This window comes from Mycteria americana, chromosome 8 (assembly GCF_035582795.1).
Source record: "Mycteria americana isolate JAX WOST 10 ecotype Jacksonville Zoo and Gardens chromosome 8, USCA_MyAme_1.0, whole genome shotgun sequence".
Classification (NCBI taxonomy): domain Eukaryota; kingdom Metazoa; phylum Chordata; class Aves; order Ciconiiformes; family Ciconiidae; genus Mycteria; species Mycteria americana.
Window position 1 is genome coordinate 7,687,839 of NC_134372.1, and position 16,915 is coordinate 7,704,753.

The 16,915-nt window shown below is 51.8% G+C and overlaps 2 protein-coding genes across 3 annotated transcripts; one reads left to right on the plus strand and one right to left on the minus strand.

Moving 5' to 3' along the window:
- The first annotated feature begins 249 nt into the window (after positions 1-249).
- On the plus strand, positions 250-7,912 carry MYOZ3 (myozenin 3). 2 transcript variants are annotated; one of them, XM_075509947.1, is made up of 7 exons: positions 250-677; positions 1,627-1,713; positions 2,127-2,281; positions 2,551-2,625; positions 2,727-2,874; positions 3,179-3,350; positions 6,225-7,912. In XM_075509947.1, exons 2-7 carry the CDS (start codon positions 1,683-1,685, stop codon positions 6,385-6,387), a joined length of 744 nt encoding a protein of 247 aa, XP_075366062.1. In that variant the 5' UTR covers positions 250-677; positions 1,627-1,682; the 3' UTR covers positions 6,388-7,912. The 2 variants fall into 2 exon arrangements, with proteins under 2 accessions (XP_075366062.1, XP_075366061.1); XM_075509946.1 differs by having other exon boundaries at positions 250-1,713.
- Positions 7,913-8,384: 472 nt separating this feature from the next.
- RBM22 (RNA binding motif protein 22) lies at positions 8,385-16,806 on the minus strand. Its single transcript, XM_075509741.1, has 12 exons — positions 16,655-16,806; positions 15,889-15,942; positions 14,899-14,928; positions 13,729-13,861; positions 13,330-13,430; positions 12,990-13,162; positions 12,213-12,413; positions 11,520-11,684; positions 11,001-11,089; positions 10,332-10,463; positions 9,483-9,640; positions 8,385-8,602 (listed from the first exon to the last, which is right to left on the minus strand). Exons 1-11 carry the CDS (start codon positions 16,706-16,708, stop codon positions 9,510-9,512), a joined length of 1,263 nt encoding a protein of 420 aa, XP_075365856.1. The 5' UTR covers positions 16,709-16,806; the 3' UTR covers positions 8,385-8,602; positions 9,483-9,509.
- Positions 16,807-16,915: the final 109 nt, after the last annotated feature.

Genomic DNA, 16,915 nt, shown 5'->3' on the forward strand with positions numbered 1-16,915 from the left:
GCTCCGTGCCGGGGTGACAGCATCCTGGACCCCAAGGGTCAGCCCTGCTCCATGCCGGGGTGACGGCATCCCGGTCCCCAAGGGTCAGCCCTGCTCCGTGCCGGGGTGACGGCATCCCGGTCCCCAAGGGTCAGCCCTGCTCCGTGCTGGGGTGACGGCATCCCGGTCCCCAAGGGTCAGCCCTGCTCCGTGATGGCATCCCGGTCCCCAAGGGTCAGCCCTGCTCCATGCCGGGGTGACGGCATCCCGGTCCCCAAGGGTCAGCCCTGCTCCATGCCGGGGTGACGGCATCCCGGTCCCCAAGGGTCACCCTGCTCCGTGCCGGGGTGACGGCATCCCGGTCCCCAAGGGTCAGCCCTGCTCCGTGCCGGGGTGACGGTGTCCCCATCCCTAAGCGTCAGCCCTGCTCCGTGCCGGGGTGACGGCATCCCGGTCCCCAAGGGTCACCCTGCTCCGCCCCCTTTCTCAGCCAGAAATAACTGCTGTCCCGCAGCCGGGCCGTGGCATCTGGGCTGGAGCCCAGCACGGGTCGGGGCGAGCAGCAGGGAGCCTGGGGGTGCCACGGAGGGCCAGCCAGGGCCACCGAGCGCTGCTGGCCGCAGCTTGGCTTTGGCCTCGTCCCCAGCACAGCAGGAGAGCATCTTCAGTCCCCAGCATCCGGGGTGTCCCCTGGCCAGGTAGGGGAGGTGAGGTCCCACGCTGGGGTCAGCGGGTGGGCGCACAGGGCTTGGGGACGTCCCAGCCTTGGCAGCGGGGACGTCGCCACCGTGGGGGTCAGGGTACGGTCTTCCCAGAGGGGGGCTGAGGGAAGGATGGGGTGCATGTCCCGTGCTTGCCGTGCGGATGGTTAATGTTGAACTCGGAGCTGGCAGGGAGCTGCGTGCCAGGCAGCCGTGGCTGTGGCCCTGCGGGGACCCCCTGCTCTCCAGGGCTCTTGGGGGAAGCTGCACAGCACCAGCCCGAGCTGAGGGACGCCAGATGGACCAAACAGGGCTGAGCCACCGCCCCGCTCCTCGCACTTGCTAAGCCGAATGCCCCGGCCATGCGGGAGGGTGCTGCTGCGGGTGGACAGCCCGCGGGGCTCAGACCAGGGCTGCTCTCCAGCTGCCTCCCTGTGAAGAAGCAACCCAGCCCAGTGGCCCCGCGCCCCGTCTTGCCGCTGGCCGAATCGCCGGCTCCCCAGCAGGGTCAGGGTTGTGGCTCCTGCACCCTTGGGGCCAGCGGCTGAAAATAGTTCTGCTGAGGCAGAGGTGTTGGTGGGGGAGCAGGCAGGGCTCCCGTGCACCCGGCAGACTGCGGGCAGCGGGTGCTGCTCCGAGGGGGTCAGGACATGAGGACGTTGGCTCGCTGCGGGCAAGGACAGAACTGGGGACATTTTCTGCCCTAAAGAAAGGCAGAAAGGAAAGACGACAAGCAGTGGCTGAGGGCTGGCATGCTTTGGACGTTTCCCTGCGTCTATTGAAGGGAATGGAGAGTAGCACGGGGATGATGCTGGCCAGGGGAGGTGTTAGGGGTGATGCTGTCTGGGGGAGATGCTCAGCCGAAGCCTGGCCTCTCCCTGTGGCACACGTGGGGTTGATGCATCCCCATGCTTGGTGTCACCCCGGGGCTGCCTCTCTCTTCCAGCCGGGCAGGATCCGTCCCGCTCCCGCAGAGCTGCACCAGGAGCGTGGCAGCAAGTGATGACCATCATGAGGCCGGGCCCTGAAGATGGTAAGGGGGGGCTGGGGGTGCCGCTGGTCCCAGGGCAGTCCTGCCCCCCACCTAGGGGCCAGACCCAGCTCTGGTTGAAGCCAGTGGCCCCGCTCCCCAGGGCCTCCATGCCTGCTTTCTTGGTCCCCTCTTGCACCACAGCCCCAAGGGGCGGCAATTGTGTGTCGAAGGCTGAAGGCGTCCATGCACAGCAGCAGAAGAGGCTGTTTGAGCCTCTGGAGCTGAGCTAACCCCCCGACAATTCCCCCCCCCGAGGGAACACCGGTCCCTGGCGCAGCTCCCGGCGTGGGCGCGTGGCTGAGCCGCGTGCCAGGGACCCCGGCGAGGGGACACGCCGTCTCTGCTCTGGGCACGGGGGTCCCCAGCGCTGCAGCAGCCTCAGCTGTAGCTGTGCTCTCCCCCGGCCTCCCCAGTGCCCCAGCTGGACCTGGGCAAGAAGGTGAGCACGCCGCAGGACCTGATGATCGAGGAGCTCTCCCTGCGGAACAACCGCGGCTCCCAGCTCTTCCAGCAGCGCCAGAGGCGGATGCAGCGCTTCGTCTTTGAGCATCCCAGCGGCTACAGGAAGGTGGGTCTGCGGCTCATCCCCCGACTCCGAGCTGGACAGCACTTCCCCAGCTCTCGCAGCCTTTGCAGGGAAGCGATTCCTCGTGGGGCTGGGGGTCTCTCAGCAGGGCGGCCACGCTCAGCTGCCCGCTACGCCAAGACGAAGGGAGAGCAGAGGTGGCTTGATGGGCTGGGCGTGGAGATGGGCAAGCATCAGGTTCAACATCCACCGAAGAGCAAGGGTGCTGGTCCCTCTCTGCACCCACTAACCCCTCTCCTCACCTCCTGCAGCTCCCAGGGCTGGGGGTGGGTGGCTCACGCTGCACCGAGAAAGGCGACCCGGAGGGAACGGCCAACGAGTGGATGGTGAGTAGGTGGAAGAAGCTCCAAGGTGCTTTCAACAGGCTCCTCAGTCCCAACCGGGGCAGGGGGAGCTCCCCACGCCCCGCTGACTGTCCCCTCCGCAGGCAGGGGAGGATGCCGGGGGCCAGCAGACTTACCACTCCGAGCTCCACGTGGCAGCACTGCCCCAGGGCGGCCCCCCCGAAGTGCCCAAGAAGACAGAGAAAGTCTTGCAGATGAGCAAAGTCCTCAACCCCGATGCTCTGGCCCCGGGTAAATGCCGCCTACACCCCAAAGCCGACACCGTTGTAATCTCAGTAATGTGGGGCTGGAGGCAGCGAGCTGCTGCCTGCTGAGGGGTCCTCCCCAAAACCCTCCCGCAGAGTATTTATATATAAATATATAACATAATATATAACATATTTATGTTATACATATGGAATCCTGCCCCCAACAGCAGGTCCTCCATGGCCGTGCGAAGGCAGGGCTGTTCCCAGCCCCCTCTCCCCTGCTCGGGACATTGCCCCAGGCCGGCTGTGGCTGCAGCCGCCCATGCCATCCCTCTCCCCCCACGCAGGATACTCGGGCCCCCTCAAAGAAGTCCCCCCGGAGAAGTTCAACGTCACCGCCATCCCCAAGGGCTACCGCTCCCCATGGCAGGAGCTCCTCAGTGACAAGGACAACACTGTGCATGGTGAGAACCAGCCGCCCGTGAGACCCTCTCCATGGGACTTCAAGAGCTTCAACAGGTAATGTTGGCTGAGGTGCACGCACCACCAGCCTGTCCATCCCTTGGCCAAGCCCTTCAGCCTCAAGAAGCACCTACCGTCCTGCCAGGGAAACGCAGTGGTCCATGCACTCTTTATACACCACAGGGGAGCAGCAAGGGCTCAGGTTGCTCTTTTCCTGCTGAGGAATTCCTCTGTGGCTCCTCTGCAAAGGTCCCTGGCTCCAGCAGCTCCCCAGATCTCGTCCCAGCTCCACCACCAGGCTTGAGCAGCCTTAAGCAGCTTGGTCTCACAGGGTAACCTCAGGGATGACGGCTGAAATTTGGGAGGACTAATTCTCACGCACGTGGTCCTGGAGAAGGAATCACTGCTGTTCCCAGCCGGGCTCAGCTCTGGGCTGGGTGGAGGAACAGCACAGACACTGCCAAGTTTCTCTCCTAATTTCCTTAAGGTATCCAAGCAGCTGCTGGAAGCGGTGGGGGTATAAGGTTAATCCTCCCACAAGGTGCTAAGAGGTCACCAGATTCCTTCCAAACACCTGCTTGAGACTGAAGTCTCCAGGCCTGTTTCTGGTGGCTCAGACTGGCAAGCTCCATGCCCTGTGCCTCCTGTGCACCTCCAAATTGCACTGGGGTCAAGGCTGGGAGCAGAGACCACCAAGGAAAATCTCCCCTCTGGAAAGGTGTTTGGTGGGGATTGAGGAGATGGAGATCTGGTGGTAGCAAAGCACCAGCAGCCCAAGGTAGAATAATGAGAACTGAACTTTTAAGCTGAACATCATCCCAGGGAATCTGCAAACCGAGGTCCTGGCTCTCCTCCTCACTGAAAGCCTCTTTCATGAGGATGAAAGTACGTTAGCCTCGGTGGCCTGGCCAAAGTCGCCTTCCAGCAGGCCAGCTCCCACTGGAGCTCCCCACCGGGACACAGCACAGCACTGCTCCCCATCAGACCATCTGCCATGGTGCTGGGCCTCTGCAGATGGCAGCTTTCCTGCGCCCACACCAGGGTTGGATTTGGGTCACGGGGGAGATGACTGCCTGGCAGAAGGGGCTGCGGGGAACTACAACCCTCCGCATGGGAACCGCGTCCCAAAGGGCAGAGATCAGCCCGACCGCCGGCGGAGCCGAGATGATGCTGCCACCGTCCCTTCGCTGCTCTCCTCTCCTCAGCCCTGGGCTTTGCCGCGGGGCTGGCAAGGTGCACAGCACAAGGCTGCTGCACGCTCAGCCCCCCGTGTTGCCCCTTCCACACCAGCGAAAGCCTGGCAGCGCACTGGTTTGCACTGGAGCTGAGGCAGACGAGGTTAACAGAAGGGACGAGGCAGCCGTGGGCAAGTGTGGAGAAGCAAAAGGGCTGCGTTAGCTGTTCCCTCAGGGTCTCCTTCCCAGTTACTCAGCCATCTCGAGCTTTCCTGGAGCAGGAACATCTGAGGAGGTGCCATAGGGGGAGAACAAGGAGCTGCTGCAGACATTTGGCTCTTTTCGTTCAACATTTAGCCATGTTCCTGCCTCAGTATTTATTTATGGACAGGGACTGAAGCAAGGGCATGTTTCTGAATAATGCTTTACCCTGTACCATTTCTCCCCTCTCACATGCTGCCTTTCTATTTAAAGTCTTGAACTGTTATTTAATACAGATGGATGCTAATTTAACACCAAGCCTCTCGCCACCTCCTCTAATTCTTCACTGAGGCATGAAGATTCAGAGAGCCAATCTGCTTTTAACTGGGCTTTTCATGATCTTCCAAGCTGTTGGCTTTTAAATCACTTCTCAGTTCATCAAATACCAAACTGCAGAAAAACATGCTTTTTGGAACAAATCAGCTAGCAAGAAGCCAGTGGTCTTGCCTAAAGCTAGGTGAATCCCTGCACAGCTCACGTGGGTCACACGGCAAGGGCAAGTTCACCATCTCAACAGCAACTGCGTTAAAGCAGACTGATTTATTCCCAACTTTGAACATTCAGGCTGCGATGCAAAGACCTTTAGCCACCTTGCTAAAGTGCGCTGCCTTAAGAGAGTGAAAACCAAGCTTTGAAAAGGACTGTCTTTTCCCAAAAGGGAAAAAAGTTTCTGGAACAAACCTCTCTCATTTACCTTTCCCCCCCTATTTCTCCCTAGGACACTGTTGCAAAACAGTGCCACGTTACTCATGTTTGAGCAGCGCTTCCCAAAGCAAACATTCCCAGCTATGCCTCATTGATAGCTCAGTCTCCATGTGCTGCTCCAAAACCAACATTCTTGGCTTTTTGGGGGCTGGCACTCTCTTCCCCGGTCCCTTTTCACATTTCTCCAGAAAGGGATGACAGCTCTTGCCCCCACACTGCTCCTCCTGTTAGTCATAGTTCAAGAGAAGCTGTCCCAAAAGGCAGACTGGAGCCAGGGCCAAGAGAAAGACATTTGCCTGCACATGTGCTAGAGCAATCAGGAGGCAGCACTATCAGCCTTGGCGCTCTGCAGAACACATTAGCTGCGGAGGAGTCACTTTCTAAAGACCAGGGGGGTTTGTCACCATCACCTGCTCTCTTAATCTAACCCCTTCACAAGCAAAACATCTCTACCACCGTTGGCGGAGTCCATCAAGAGAGACTATGGTAAAGGTAGGAACACGCTTCCTCCCTCCCCTGCACTGCCACTATGCTCAGGCACCAAACTCCCCTCTCCAGTCCTGCCAAAGCTTGAGTTGAGGCTGGCCCTGTACAAGAGAAGCACCTCACCGGGCTAGCAGAGACTCTAACGGCATCCTGGGGAGGAAGAGGAGGGTTGTCATTTGCTACAGGCATTGCTAGGTTGCTGCTGGGCTCAGTTAGTAAATCCAGACCTGCTTTTTCCATCAGCTTTACTGCATGCTCAACCTCTCCTCGTGACGTGCCAAGTCTACTTTTTCTCGTGCCGCAGGACTCCCGCCCCATTTGACAGAGCACTGGTCAGCGACCTGTTCTCTGTGCCTGCCGTGGACCTGGATACCCTGAGTGTTCTGGAGGTGATTTCCCACAGACCCAACTTCAACAGAGCGGCGCAAGGCTGGGTGCGGATTCTACCAGAGAGCGACGACCTGTAGTACACGTGCTCCCTTCCCCATTGCCACGGATGCTTTTATCGCTAGACTCAAACATGTTTCGCACGGTAGGGGAGAGGGGAGTAAGTATTCTTCGTGAAAGCTAAGCTTAGTGGTCTCGGGTTGTCATCTTCTTCAATAGGATTTGAACAACCTCAAGTCTGGGACCATTTTGAATTCCCCTCGTACCAGCCATTGTCACAAGGGCATTTAGTGCTAAGCTAACCAGCCAAGTTCTCATTGTTAATGCAAGCAGATCCCCGTAAGCTCCTGTACAAAACATCCCGTGGAGCCTGTCCTCCTCCCTGCCTTGTGGAAAATGGCAGGACCACTAGCTGCACCAAGCTGTTTCGCTGCTTCTTCACCGACACACAAGACCTGCTCTGACAGCTGGTGCCTTTGCAGAGAAATTCCATCTTTGGGACAACTCTACATCTGTCATTCTAGTCAGGACGGTGAGAGGAGGTGATAATTGAAGAACACCAGCAAAACAAGTTACCGGAGGCATTGGCACGTTAAAAGCAATTACCTTGGGCTTGGCTGGACAACAAAAACAAATGAGGAACCGGGCATCTGCCTGTTTATCAACACATGTACAGCACAGCCAGGATAGATGGGAGCGGAACACTGGGAGTTGGAAACTGGTGCCCATTTTCCACAAGCTACTGGCTAGCACTTGGCAGCTGTTATTTTCCCCTTCCTACTGCTATTTGCATGCCTTGCTTAAACATCTAAGCCCTTTGATTGACTTACACCAGATTTGCTTCATGTAGTTGGTCAATAAGGATCAGGCCCTGCCTGGACCAGCCGCACTGCAAAATTGCACCGGTCTGAAAGATACTGCCAGGGTATTCTGGCAGCTTCAGCATCAGTGGGAAGGAAAAGCAGCGCAGCCGTGACTCCAGAGAAAGCACGGGCTTCTCCACGAACGTGCACAGCGGCAGCGAGGATTCAACTACACAAACGTTTTCAGCAGTGACACACAGTGGGACACGCAGCTAACAACAGTCTATAGGACAGTCATCAGAACACCTGGAAAACGCTGCTAACCGCTAACAAAAATTTCTAACTTACTACAGGCTTTCTACAATTGCTTTTGCCAGGTTCTTAATGTTACCTTTATTTAATCTTGCAAAAGCAAGAGCATCAGGACAAATGCTTCTTTTTCCACCACTGTGGTTAAACTGGGCAAGTAAATTTTGTGGTAAAAATGCAGTTAACAGCTGCCTCGCTTGTGAAGTGTATTTGTAATGCTGTGCAGACAGATGTGCAGAGGAAATCCCACACAGGGATTCTGCTGCCACAACACACCATTCAGGCAGGAAAGTTTTCATTGCTCTGTTCTTCCCACAGAAGGAGGAGGGGACAAGCAAATGGAAAGAAAAAAGGTCCGTTCCTTAAACATTAAAAATTTGTGATGCTCAACTGCTGTTCTGTTCCAAACTCATCTCTCTCCTCTTTGTCCGTCAGCTGAAGAACCTGTGTACCCCTGGGGACCTGGCTGGAAATAATAAATAAATTGCAATAACGTAAAGCCTGCTTGCATTTGAGATCTGTCTGCACAGTGCTCACGGGCCCCGACTGCAGAGGCTCGGAGCCAGAGCAGTGGCAAACGCCACAGCTCTCCCTGATCCACCAGCAGGCCTCTGCCCGTCCTCCAGCACTGCCCTGGGATGGCTCTTACCCGACGAAAACTAAACTAATTACCTGCGCCCAAAGCCCAGCTCTTTCTCCAGAGAAAGCCACCCTGCCAGCCAGCCGTGCCCCTGGTGCCACGTGGGCAATGCCACCTCCAACAGCCTGGCAGGGCTGGCAGCATCACATGTGCCTTTGGTGGCAGCATCAGTGGGACCCCGTGGCACAGTACAGGACAGCATGTGGAACTAGAAGTGGACCTGCTGTCTTTACCCATTCTGCATCCTGGCGTTGGTAGCAGCCAAATAAAAATCAAAGTCCTCAGACGCTGTGCTCTAGGAACCAGGGTCTAAGCAAAGTGTTGAAAAATTCAAATATTTTAATGTATTTTTTTAAAAACAAGCAAATGAGGCTTCAGAACAGGTCCCATCATGTTTTGCTTTACAGAAAGATGTCCACAGATCCATTACGTGAAAGCAGCTGACATACAGATAAACTTAAAATCCTCCAGCCACGTGTACTTACATCTCATTCAATGGCAGGCTCCATGCAGGACACAGCTGGTCCTGGACAAACACTCTACCTGGAGCACAGAAAGAAAAGTTTCCTGTCTTTGTCCTTAACAGCAGGACGAAGTGGGATCCATCTCACAGTTTAAGAGGAGACTGTATCCACAGGCCTCAAAAGCCCTAATCATGCTCCCAATATACCCAGGACAAGCTTGCAGCTGCACCGCGTCCTCCCCCTGCAGCTGTCGGCTACACAAGCCCAGCCTCTGGGGGCCACCGAGGGGGCCTCCACCGGGCCAAAGCAGGCAACTGCCAACCCGTCACTCCACGTCACGCCTGCACGACCTGGCGGCTGCTCGTGTGACCCAACGCTTATCTTGCTCAGGACATGCAGGATTAGGAGTAAAGCATCAAAAAAGGTTTTGGTTGGGTTTTTTTTTTAAGCAAGAAGTCAGGAAAAAGGAGGGAGGAAAATCCTGTGGCAATAGGAATGAAAAAGCATGGTGTTGGCATGTCTGATAAGCTTGCTTTTCAGCTCTTATTCAGTCCTGGTTTAATACCTCATTAAAATAGTAAGTCATTAGTTACCTGACAGAGAAGAGTCTCTGGTAACATTTAAATAGTCCATAGTGTTCAGACTGAGGATATTCAAATGGGCTTAAAAGGGTTTGGTTTTGTTTTTCCAGAAATTTATTTCAAAAGTGTGCAAACGGGATACACGGATAGCACTGTAATTCTGGTACACCTGATCCACAGACCCCCGACAGCCCTTCTGTCTGCCCCCCACCCCCCCAACACTAAATGAAAGATCTGGGACATATCAACGATCCAATTAGCTAGCGAAGACACGGAGCTCAGCTTGCCCAGTGTCTGCAAGCAGGGAAATAAGGCTTCTCTAGCTCACCCACAGCTCAACATATGGCGCTACCATGGTAACTAGAAAATAGCATTTACTTAAAACGACGAGGGTGGCACGACGTGCTAGGGGCTGCTGTGCTTTCCCGCGTGGGCACCCATCCTCTGGGGATCTTGAGACGGGTAGTGAATGGGGCCCGGGGCTCTCATGAAGGGAGGCGGGGGCCCCATGGCGTGGAACATGTGTGGTCCGAAACCTGCAGAAACAAAGTTGGCAGCTTCAGACAAAGCAACCGAACAACCAATGCAGAAGTCCTACTGCTTGAAACTACTGACAGAAAGCAACTGGCTTACAGCTGTGCCTTACAAAGGTGCACGTCTCCCATGATTCTTCAAATCCTCAAACTCCTTCCCCTCTTTCCAGTACAACTGGGGCAATCCTTGCCAACACACATCCTTACTCACAGGTAATGGGGGACTGGACAGGTGTCTGTAATGCCAATCTAAATGCTTTCTACTCAACCGTGGAGCAAAGCAAACACATCCACAAGAATCTGACATCCCATAAAAAGAGGGTCTCCAGATAGATCAATGTACACACAGCCAAACACAGCATTTGGCATTCAACCAGCTGCAGAATTACCCTTTGAAGTTCAGGTTAACGTGGCATTTACACAGGCAGCAAAAGCTCCGAGTAGGTCTCAGTACCAGTAACAGGGATCTCTGACACGCCTGAGAATTTGCAAGTGAATACATACCACAACAGGCGGCTCAGTTTAATTAAATTGTGCTGACAGCTCATTTTAGATCATCGGTTTACATTGTATGATCAGGGATGAGGAAAATCAACTCAGGGCATGCATCAGTGCTACAGTGCAGCTGAGCAAGGAGGACTAGATGGTCTAACACCAAGTTAGACACCCCCACTTGAAGGGGAAACACAAGTACCTGGAGGTGGTGGTGGAGCAATGCCAGGAGGAGGTGGCAAGGCAATGTTAACCACGGCTGGAGGGCCACTTGGAGGTAGGTTGAAGTAATTTGCAGAAGCCTCCTCTTCTGCAGCTGGAGGAGGGGGGAGAGCTGCAGAAAAAAGTACATGGTGGTTATGGCAATTCTCTCAGTCAAGATAATGCAGAGGTATCTGCCTTCAGAGAGGAGGCGCAATCAGTTCTTCCAGAAGGGCAAACTGCTGCTACTCTTGCACATCTGAACTGGAGCGAGAAGCAGGACTGCACTGAAACTCCAGAAGAGTCACCATCTTTCTTCACCCGAAACCAGCTTTGCTCTTTCCATCATACAACACTCAGTGCATTAGGAAAACATTAACCAAGCCTTGAAAATCATGTGTTGCCAGTATCTCGGACCTAAGTATCTTTAATTGAGCTTTAACTTTTCACTCATCACAAAGAACTCCCTTTTCATCAAGAATTTGCTTCTAGGCAAAGCTCCCCTCCCATCCTAGTTGGCTCTGCTGCAAAGCTACTGTAACTGCCTGCTCTGGGCTCACCAGTGCCTCCACCGTCCTGACCTCTGTTACTGCTCTCGGAGGTTTAACACCAGCCTGCCTCATGGGACCAGGTCAGCATTACGTGTTTGAGGTGAAAACAACTCCCTTACCTCCAGGAAGTCCCGGAACTGGCTCCAGCTTTATCCCGGATTCTGTAGTACCTTCCTTGTCCTTTTCTTTTCCTCTTGCTGCCTGGGACCTAAAAACCAGACAAAAGTTTGAGAACAAGGATGAGAAAAAGCAGGACAAGCAGATATTCACACCACAATAGTTTCACATCATCTAACGCAGATCCATTGCTTCAGGCCAAAGATGAAAAATTCACAGAACATCAGAGACCGCTGGTACAAAGTGCGCAAACAGTGTTTACAGGAGATGGATTAGAAGCAAAACTACAGAAACTCATCCATAACCCTCAACCAGGAAATCCCTTACACAATTTGTGCATTTTGTCTAATCTCCAACCCAGATCCCACTGCTGAAAGAAAACCAAACTGTAAGAGGACCCCAACTATTTACCAAATCAGTATCTACTCCAACTTAATATGCAATCCTGCTCATCAAGACTGCATAAACTACGTGAAGAATCTTGTGGCAGTATCCACAAGGCTTCCTCCTCCCGCACTCACCTTCCCCATTTGACATTGAGCCTGCGACCGTTGACAATGAGTTTGTTGAAGGATTTCTCAGCAGCCACTTCTGCAGCTTGCCGGGTGGCAAACTGGATGAAAGCGCACTGTTGCCTCTGCACTACAGTTATCGTCCGAATCTCCCCAAACTGGTAGAAGTGATTTCTGTGGGGGAAAAAAAAATGATTATGAAACCCCAACTCCTCCTAGCTGCAGGGTACACAGGATCTCATAATGTGCTGAAACAGGTATGCTCAGATCCTTTCTTTTCTCCATCACCAGTTCAGACTAAGCATTAGAAATCAAGTCGCTTGCCCCACTGTGCAATTATGGAGCAATAAAAACTCTGCAGCAGCTTTTCTCAGCAGCTACCAAGAGAGAGGCTACGGGACTTTCTTGTAAAAAGTGTAACACAGTATCCCCAACAGCTCAGAAGGATGACTTATCTTTAAAGAGAGAAATTTGAATCAAAGCATTTGAAATGTGCCTGTTTATCTGTTCTCTAGCAAGCTGGCACTGCTCTCCAACAAGCTGGCACTCCTCTGCACTTGCCCACCAACCAGTTCCCCATTAAGGGAAACTGAAAACCAGATTTATTTTTTCTCCTTGCAAGAGAGATTTCCTCACTTGAAGATGAGCAGTAATCAAAGTGTCAAATAAAAAGGCAAGGTCAATACAAATTCACCAACACACCTGAGATCTGATTCAGTGATAGTATCTCCAAGCCCTCCAACATACAGTGTAGTAATAGTCTTGTCATCGGGGGGATCTAGACGAGGCATGGTTGACGCTCGTTTCAGAAGTTTATCAGCCACAGGATCATTAATTCCATAGTAACGATCTTTGATGTTCTGATCAGCCAAAGGATCGTCTGGATCTGTAGGTTTCTCATGTCTAAGGTTCAGAAAACAAAGCATTTCATAACAGCAGTCACAGCTGCATCAGATTAAAATGACTATAGCTGCTACCTTCCCTTCTAAAGGCCTCTGGTCACTTATATGCTTAACCCTGTTCAAATAAACATGCCACAATGGAACAAAAAGCCCTGAGAACTTAAACTGCAGCCAGGACTGCCTCAAGTTCTGAATGAATGGCACTTCTGACAGCTCAGCATCCAACACTACAAAATAGAAGAGCTGGATTTCAAATGGCCTCTTGTTCAAACACAAAGATCTCCGATTGAGGGGACTGACGCCACAAAGGGAAAAAATGAACTATGCAAGAGAAGAGCTGCAGTCATTGCTTTGGCAAAACACTACAAGACCACGCAGCTAATTCCTCACAAACGAACTTGCCACAACAAAGATTCATTCACTGTCGCTGCGTGCCAACCGAATGCAAGTTTCGCACTGACCCCAGTCATACTGTTGCGTCTCCTGTCCACTGCAGCATTTCCTGTTCTTCGAACCCTAAGGGGAGCTGTATCTGACCACGGTGAACAGAATTTAAGTGTTTAAGCTGTATTTGTACCTGTAGGGACACTCTTCTCCTCTCTTGCATTCTCCTTTTACCCAGAAGGAACAGATGTGAGGACGATTACGTTTGTAGTAAGGAGTGGTCCGAGCCAGCTTCAGCAGCATGTCACTGGTAGAAGTAGCTTTTCCTAGTGCACCAACTGGTCTAGTGCCATCAGAATTGGATATCTAAACAGCAGTGAAAACACACATAATTATGTCTATATCACCACTGAAAACCAATGCACAAAATCACAGCAAACAAACGATTTTAAGATAAGCTAGGTCATTCCTCCCCTTTCCTCCCCTATACACATCCACACGCAGGCAGCACGATTATAACTACTCTTTCTTACCTCTCGTTCCATGTTCTGGGTGTAATACTCTTTATTGACATCAGACTTTGGCATTTCATCCTTAAGGGAGAGTCCTGCATCCCGGACTTGAATAGGCAGACCTAGAATGAAACAAAGAAACAAAACCAACCTCAACAAATCCATACGAAGCACAAGCTGAAAGAGCAAAAACAGTTACTGCAACCTGCACTAGCCAGAGATAACTCATCTACTGCTCAGGTATACCACACTGCCCTTGAACCTCAGAAGAGGTGCGATCATCAAGATTTGCTCTTCTCAAAGACTGTCCAGAGACAACCATGCCAATTACATGCACACATTTAAAGACATTTCACCAACTTTAATTTCAGAGGCAAGCAGACTAGCTTCTTCTCTTAGTTTACATTTTTTGGTACATACCATATTCCAGGTCAAGCAGACAGGTTTGACAGACGTTCTTCAGCTTGCTGCATGTCTGGCATACTTCTGTTTTCTTGAAACGCATACGAACACCAGGGCACCAGCGGAATACTGTGAAAGGCCTGGCACAAATCTGAAAGACAGAAAGTCAACACTTGTATCGCTATCACACAGCAATGAAGTTACCATTCTGGTTCTTGCACAGAAACTTGAAGTCCAAACACGTCTAATCTCTTTAAACTGTAAACACAACTTCTTCATCTTAGTGCTAAGATTCAGACCTCAAGAAATATTTGTTTCTGTTTGGTGCCTTATGTTGACAGGAGAAGGTTTAGGAAGGTTTTTTTCTTTTTTTCTTTAATTTTATTTATTACAATAACCCGAATGCTGAAAACAGATCTACTCAAAAGAAATTCCCCTTCATTCCAGGAGATGTCAGTATAGAGCTAGTAGAGATAAATCGCCAATTATTTGTAACTCGGTCACCAGCATAGCAGCAAGCCCAGCGAGAGGTTATGAGACTTCTGGTCCAGAAAATGACTACTGGTCTCTATCTTACCCAGAGGAATGATGCATCTGCTTCTGCTGCTTGTACGGTTTGAGGAAAGGAAGCAAGATTTCACACATACCTTCTCCCTACCTCAGATGACAATCGATAAAAGGGGCAAAAAACCTCTTTAATTTCCCTCAGTCAAGACAACGCTAGAAATTTCTTGCTCTCTCAGAAATAAACGTGGCTTATTTCTTAGACAGCCAACACAAATCACCACCTAGCCTAGCCACGAATAACATATTTGTAGCAAAACCTAAATTTATGAACCACTTATGAGTAATAAGAAACTTGCAAGAGAAAATATGAGATCATTTAAAATGCTGACATACCTTCAAATATAGCACAACAATATTAGTAAAACTTAATTCTGATAAACATGAGCAAAGCCTAAGTCTGTCTGAAGAGTCTTCAGTAATTTTACTACTTTAAGACTGACTTTGTCTAACAAAGCGCATAGCAGACTGACCTAAAAATTTATGTAGTTACATAAACATTTTAAGTTGTTAGCCCAGATAAGCAATTTTCTGAAGCTGACAAGATTTTTTTAACATTAAAATTTAGTATTCCTAGATGTGCGCCAATGTAGATGTTTGTTCTTCAAAGGAAAAAACACATACCTTGCATTCTTTTCCGTATTTTTCTTTGGTCTGAAATATAACCAAAAACAATAAAAGAAAATAAGAAATATCATTCATTCAACATAAAACATGAAACATATAATTGATGTAATAGCACAGTGTTTTTTTCCTAATTGTGCTGCATTTAGACTCACCCACCCCTATGTTTTGGGCTTACAGCTTGGCAGGTCAACAGGACAAAAAAAACCCCTAAAAAACTCTCAATCAATTTTTTTTTAGAAACATTCATTAAAACACAGCATTATAAGCCCCACCTCATGTACCAATGAAAGGCGAGAATGAAATGGAACATTAATAACTACTTTTAAGCAAAGACGACATCATTACGTGAAGTACAAGAAAATAAGCAGTTTTTGAAATACGCTGCCAGTAGGGTTATGTTTCACAAAAATATTGTAATCTCTCTCCGCAAACTGGGTGGAATGGAAACGTGAAGGAAAGACAATGTAGATGGAGGTCATACGCAACCGGACTGAGCACAGAGAAAAGCAGCGTAAATGGACTGACTCATCCTGCACAGAGGAAACCAAGGTAAACAAACGAGGATTTAAATTACCGTCAGGCAGCCTTCATGAGACAGTTTTAATTCTTTTCACAGGCGTACATCCTGCACATTTTAGAAATCGTGCTAAGCTATTTAATATTTCAGCAGTTGTTTCACTGTTCTCCATGTCACACGATTTACCAGTACCAAAGCTTTGTTTTCTAGTGTTTCCTGCACTCTAGACATTGGACTATATCACCCTGCTCTCCTTTTTGACTGCTTTATTCTTAAATCACATACCTAATGCCATGACATCACATACCAACAATGGCCTGAACCAAATCCTGTTGTGCAGAACTGACTAATTAGAAGCGGACCTGCACCTCAGCATCTCCTCCTGTAGCCAGGCTTATTTTAGTGCCGGAAACCCAGCAGTTCTAGGGCCACCACAGAGGAAAGGACCGCGCAGTCAAACAGGCACATACCATTCGGATATACGGGTTTTCTCCAAGACATGTCTGGCACAGAATAGGGAAGTCCTGAGTTGAGGACGGAGAAAGAAAATCAGATATTTGCAACAAACTCTCTCATCACAACAGCATTCAAATCACACTCTGAACTAACACTACCGAGTTAAACTAATCAGAGCGTCTGAAAGACGCAAAAACGCTCATTCAGAAAGAGTCACTGGGAGAACTGCAAGCCGTGACCCAAGGCCCATATTATGAAAGAACCACGGCCTGCTAACTATTCCAGTTTGACGTAAAACCTAGAACAAAGCAAAGGAAAGCATATTCTGGAGATCGTCGCTGTTCAGCGACCTGACTGCAGCGGATGACGCCACCCCCCCGACATCCCTCTGCATCTACTCTCTGCAGTGTGCCCACCCAGGAAAGGCCTCAGCTCTCACGAACGCGGCCGCGGGCACCCGGCGCGCCCAGCTCAGCCCCCCCAGCTGCCATGAGACCTCCCCAGCTGCCAGACACCCCAAAACCCGGCAGGGAGGCGGGGGGGTCAGCCCAGAGCAGCACGCTCCCTTTTCCAGCCCGCACTGCCCGGAAGGAGGGCCTGGGTGACCGCGGCAGCCCCTTCCCGGACGGGGGGACCGCAGGGACGCAGCTCCCCCGGGCAGGTCCCCGCGCTGCCCGCCGCCCAGCCCCGAGGGCCGCCTCACCGCGCACGCCTCGCCCTACGGCCTTGCCCGCCCGCCCGCCCCCTCCCGGCAGCGGAGGCCCCGCCCCGCCGGCTCACCGCGTCCTCCCAGTTCTGCCGGTTGTAGGTGTTGGAGCCCAGCGATGTCGACATGGCGGCGGGGCCCCCGCTCCGCTCCCCTCAGCCGCCGGAAGCCCCCGCGCCGCTCCGCCTCGAATCCGGCAGGCGGCGGGAGCCGGAAGTGACGCCACTTCCGCTAGCGACGTGCCGAGGAGCGGAAGAGCGAGGCGAGACGAGGCGGTGAGGTCAGCAGCGCGTCGCGGGGACGGAGGGCGCTCTAGGCACGGCGAACCATAGAGC

Coding starts and splice junctions, on each gene's coding strand:
- MYOZ3 (XM_075509946.1), top strand. CDS start 1,533: ATGCTCAGCCGAAGCCTGGCCTCTCCCTGTGGCACACGTGGGGTTGAT. Junction 2,875..3,178: donor CCCCGATGCTCTGGCCCCGG/GTAAATGCCGCC, acceptor CCCCCCACGCAG/GATACTCGGGCCCCCTCAAA. Junction 3,351..6,224: donor GACTTCAAGAGCTTCAACAG/GTAATGTTGGCT, acceptor CTCGTGCCGCAG/GACTCCCGCCCCATTTGACA.
- RBM22 (XM_075509741.1), bottom strand. CDS start 16,708: ATGTCGACATCGCTGGGCTCCAACACCTACAACCGGCAGAACTGGGAG. Junction 15,943..16,654: donor GGCAGAACTGGGAGGACGCG/GTGAGCCGGCGG, acceptor TCCTCAACTCAG/GACTTCCCTATTCTGTGCCA. Junction 13,862..14,898: donor AATACGGAAAAGAATGCAAG/GTATGTGTTTTT, acceptor TCTGTCTTTCAG/ATTTGTGCCAGGCCTTTCAC.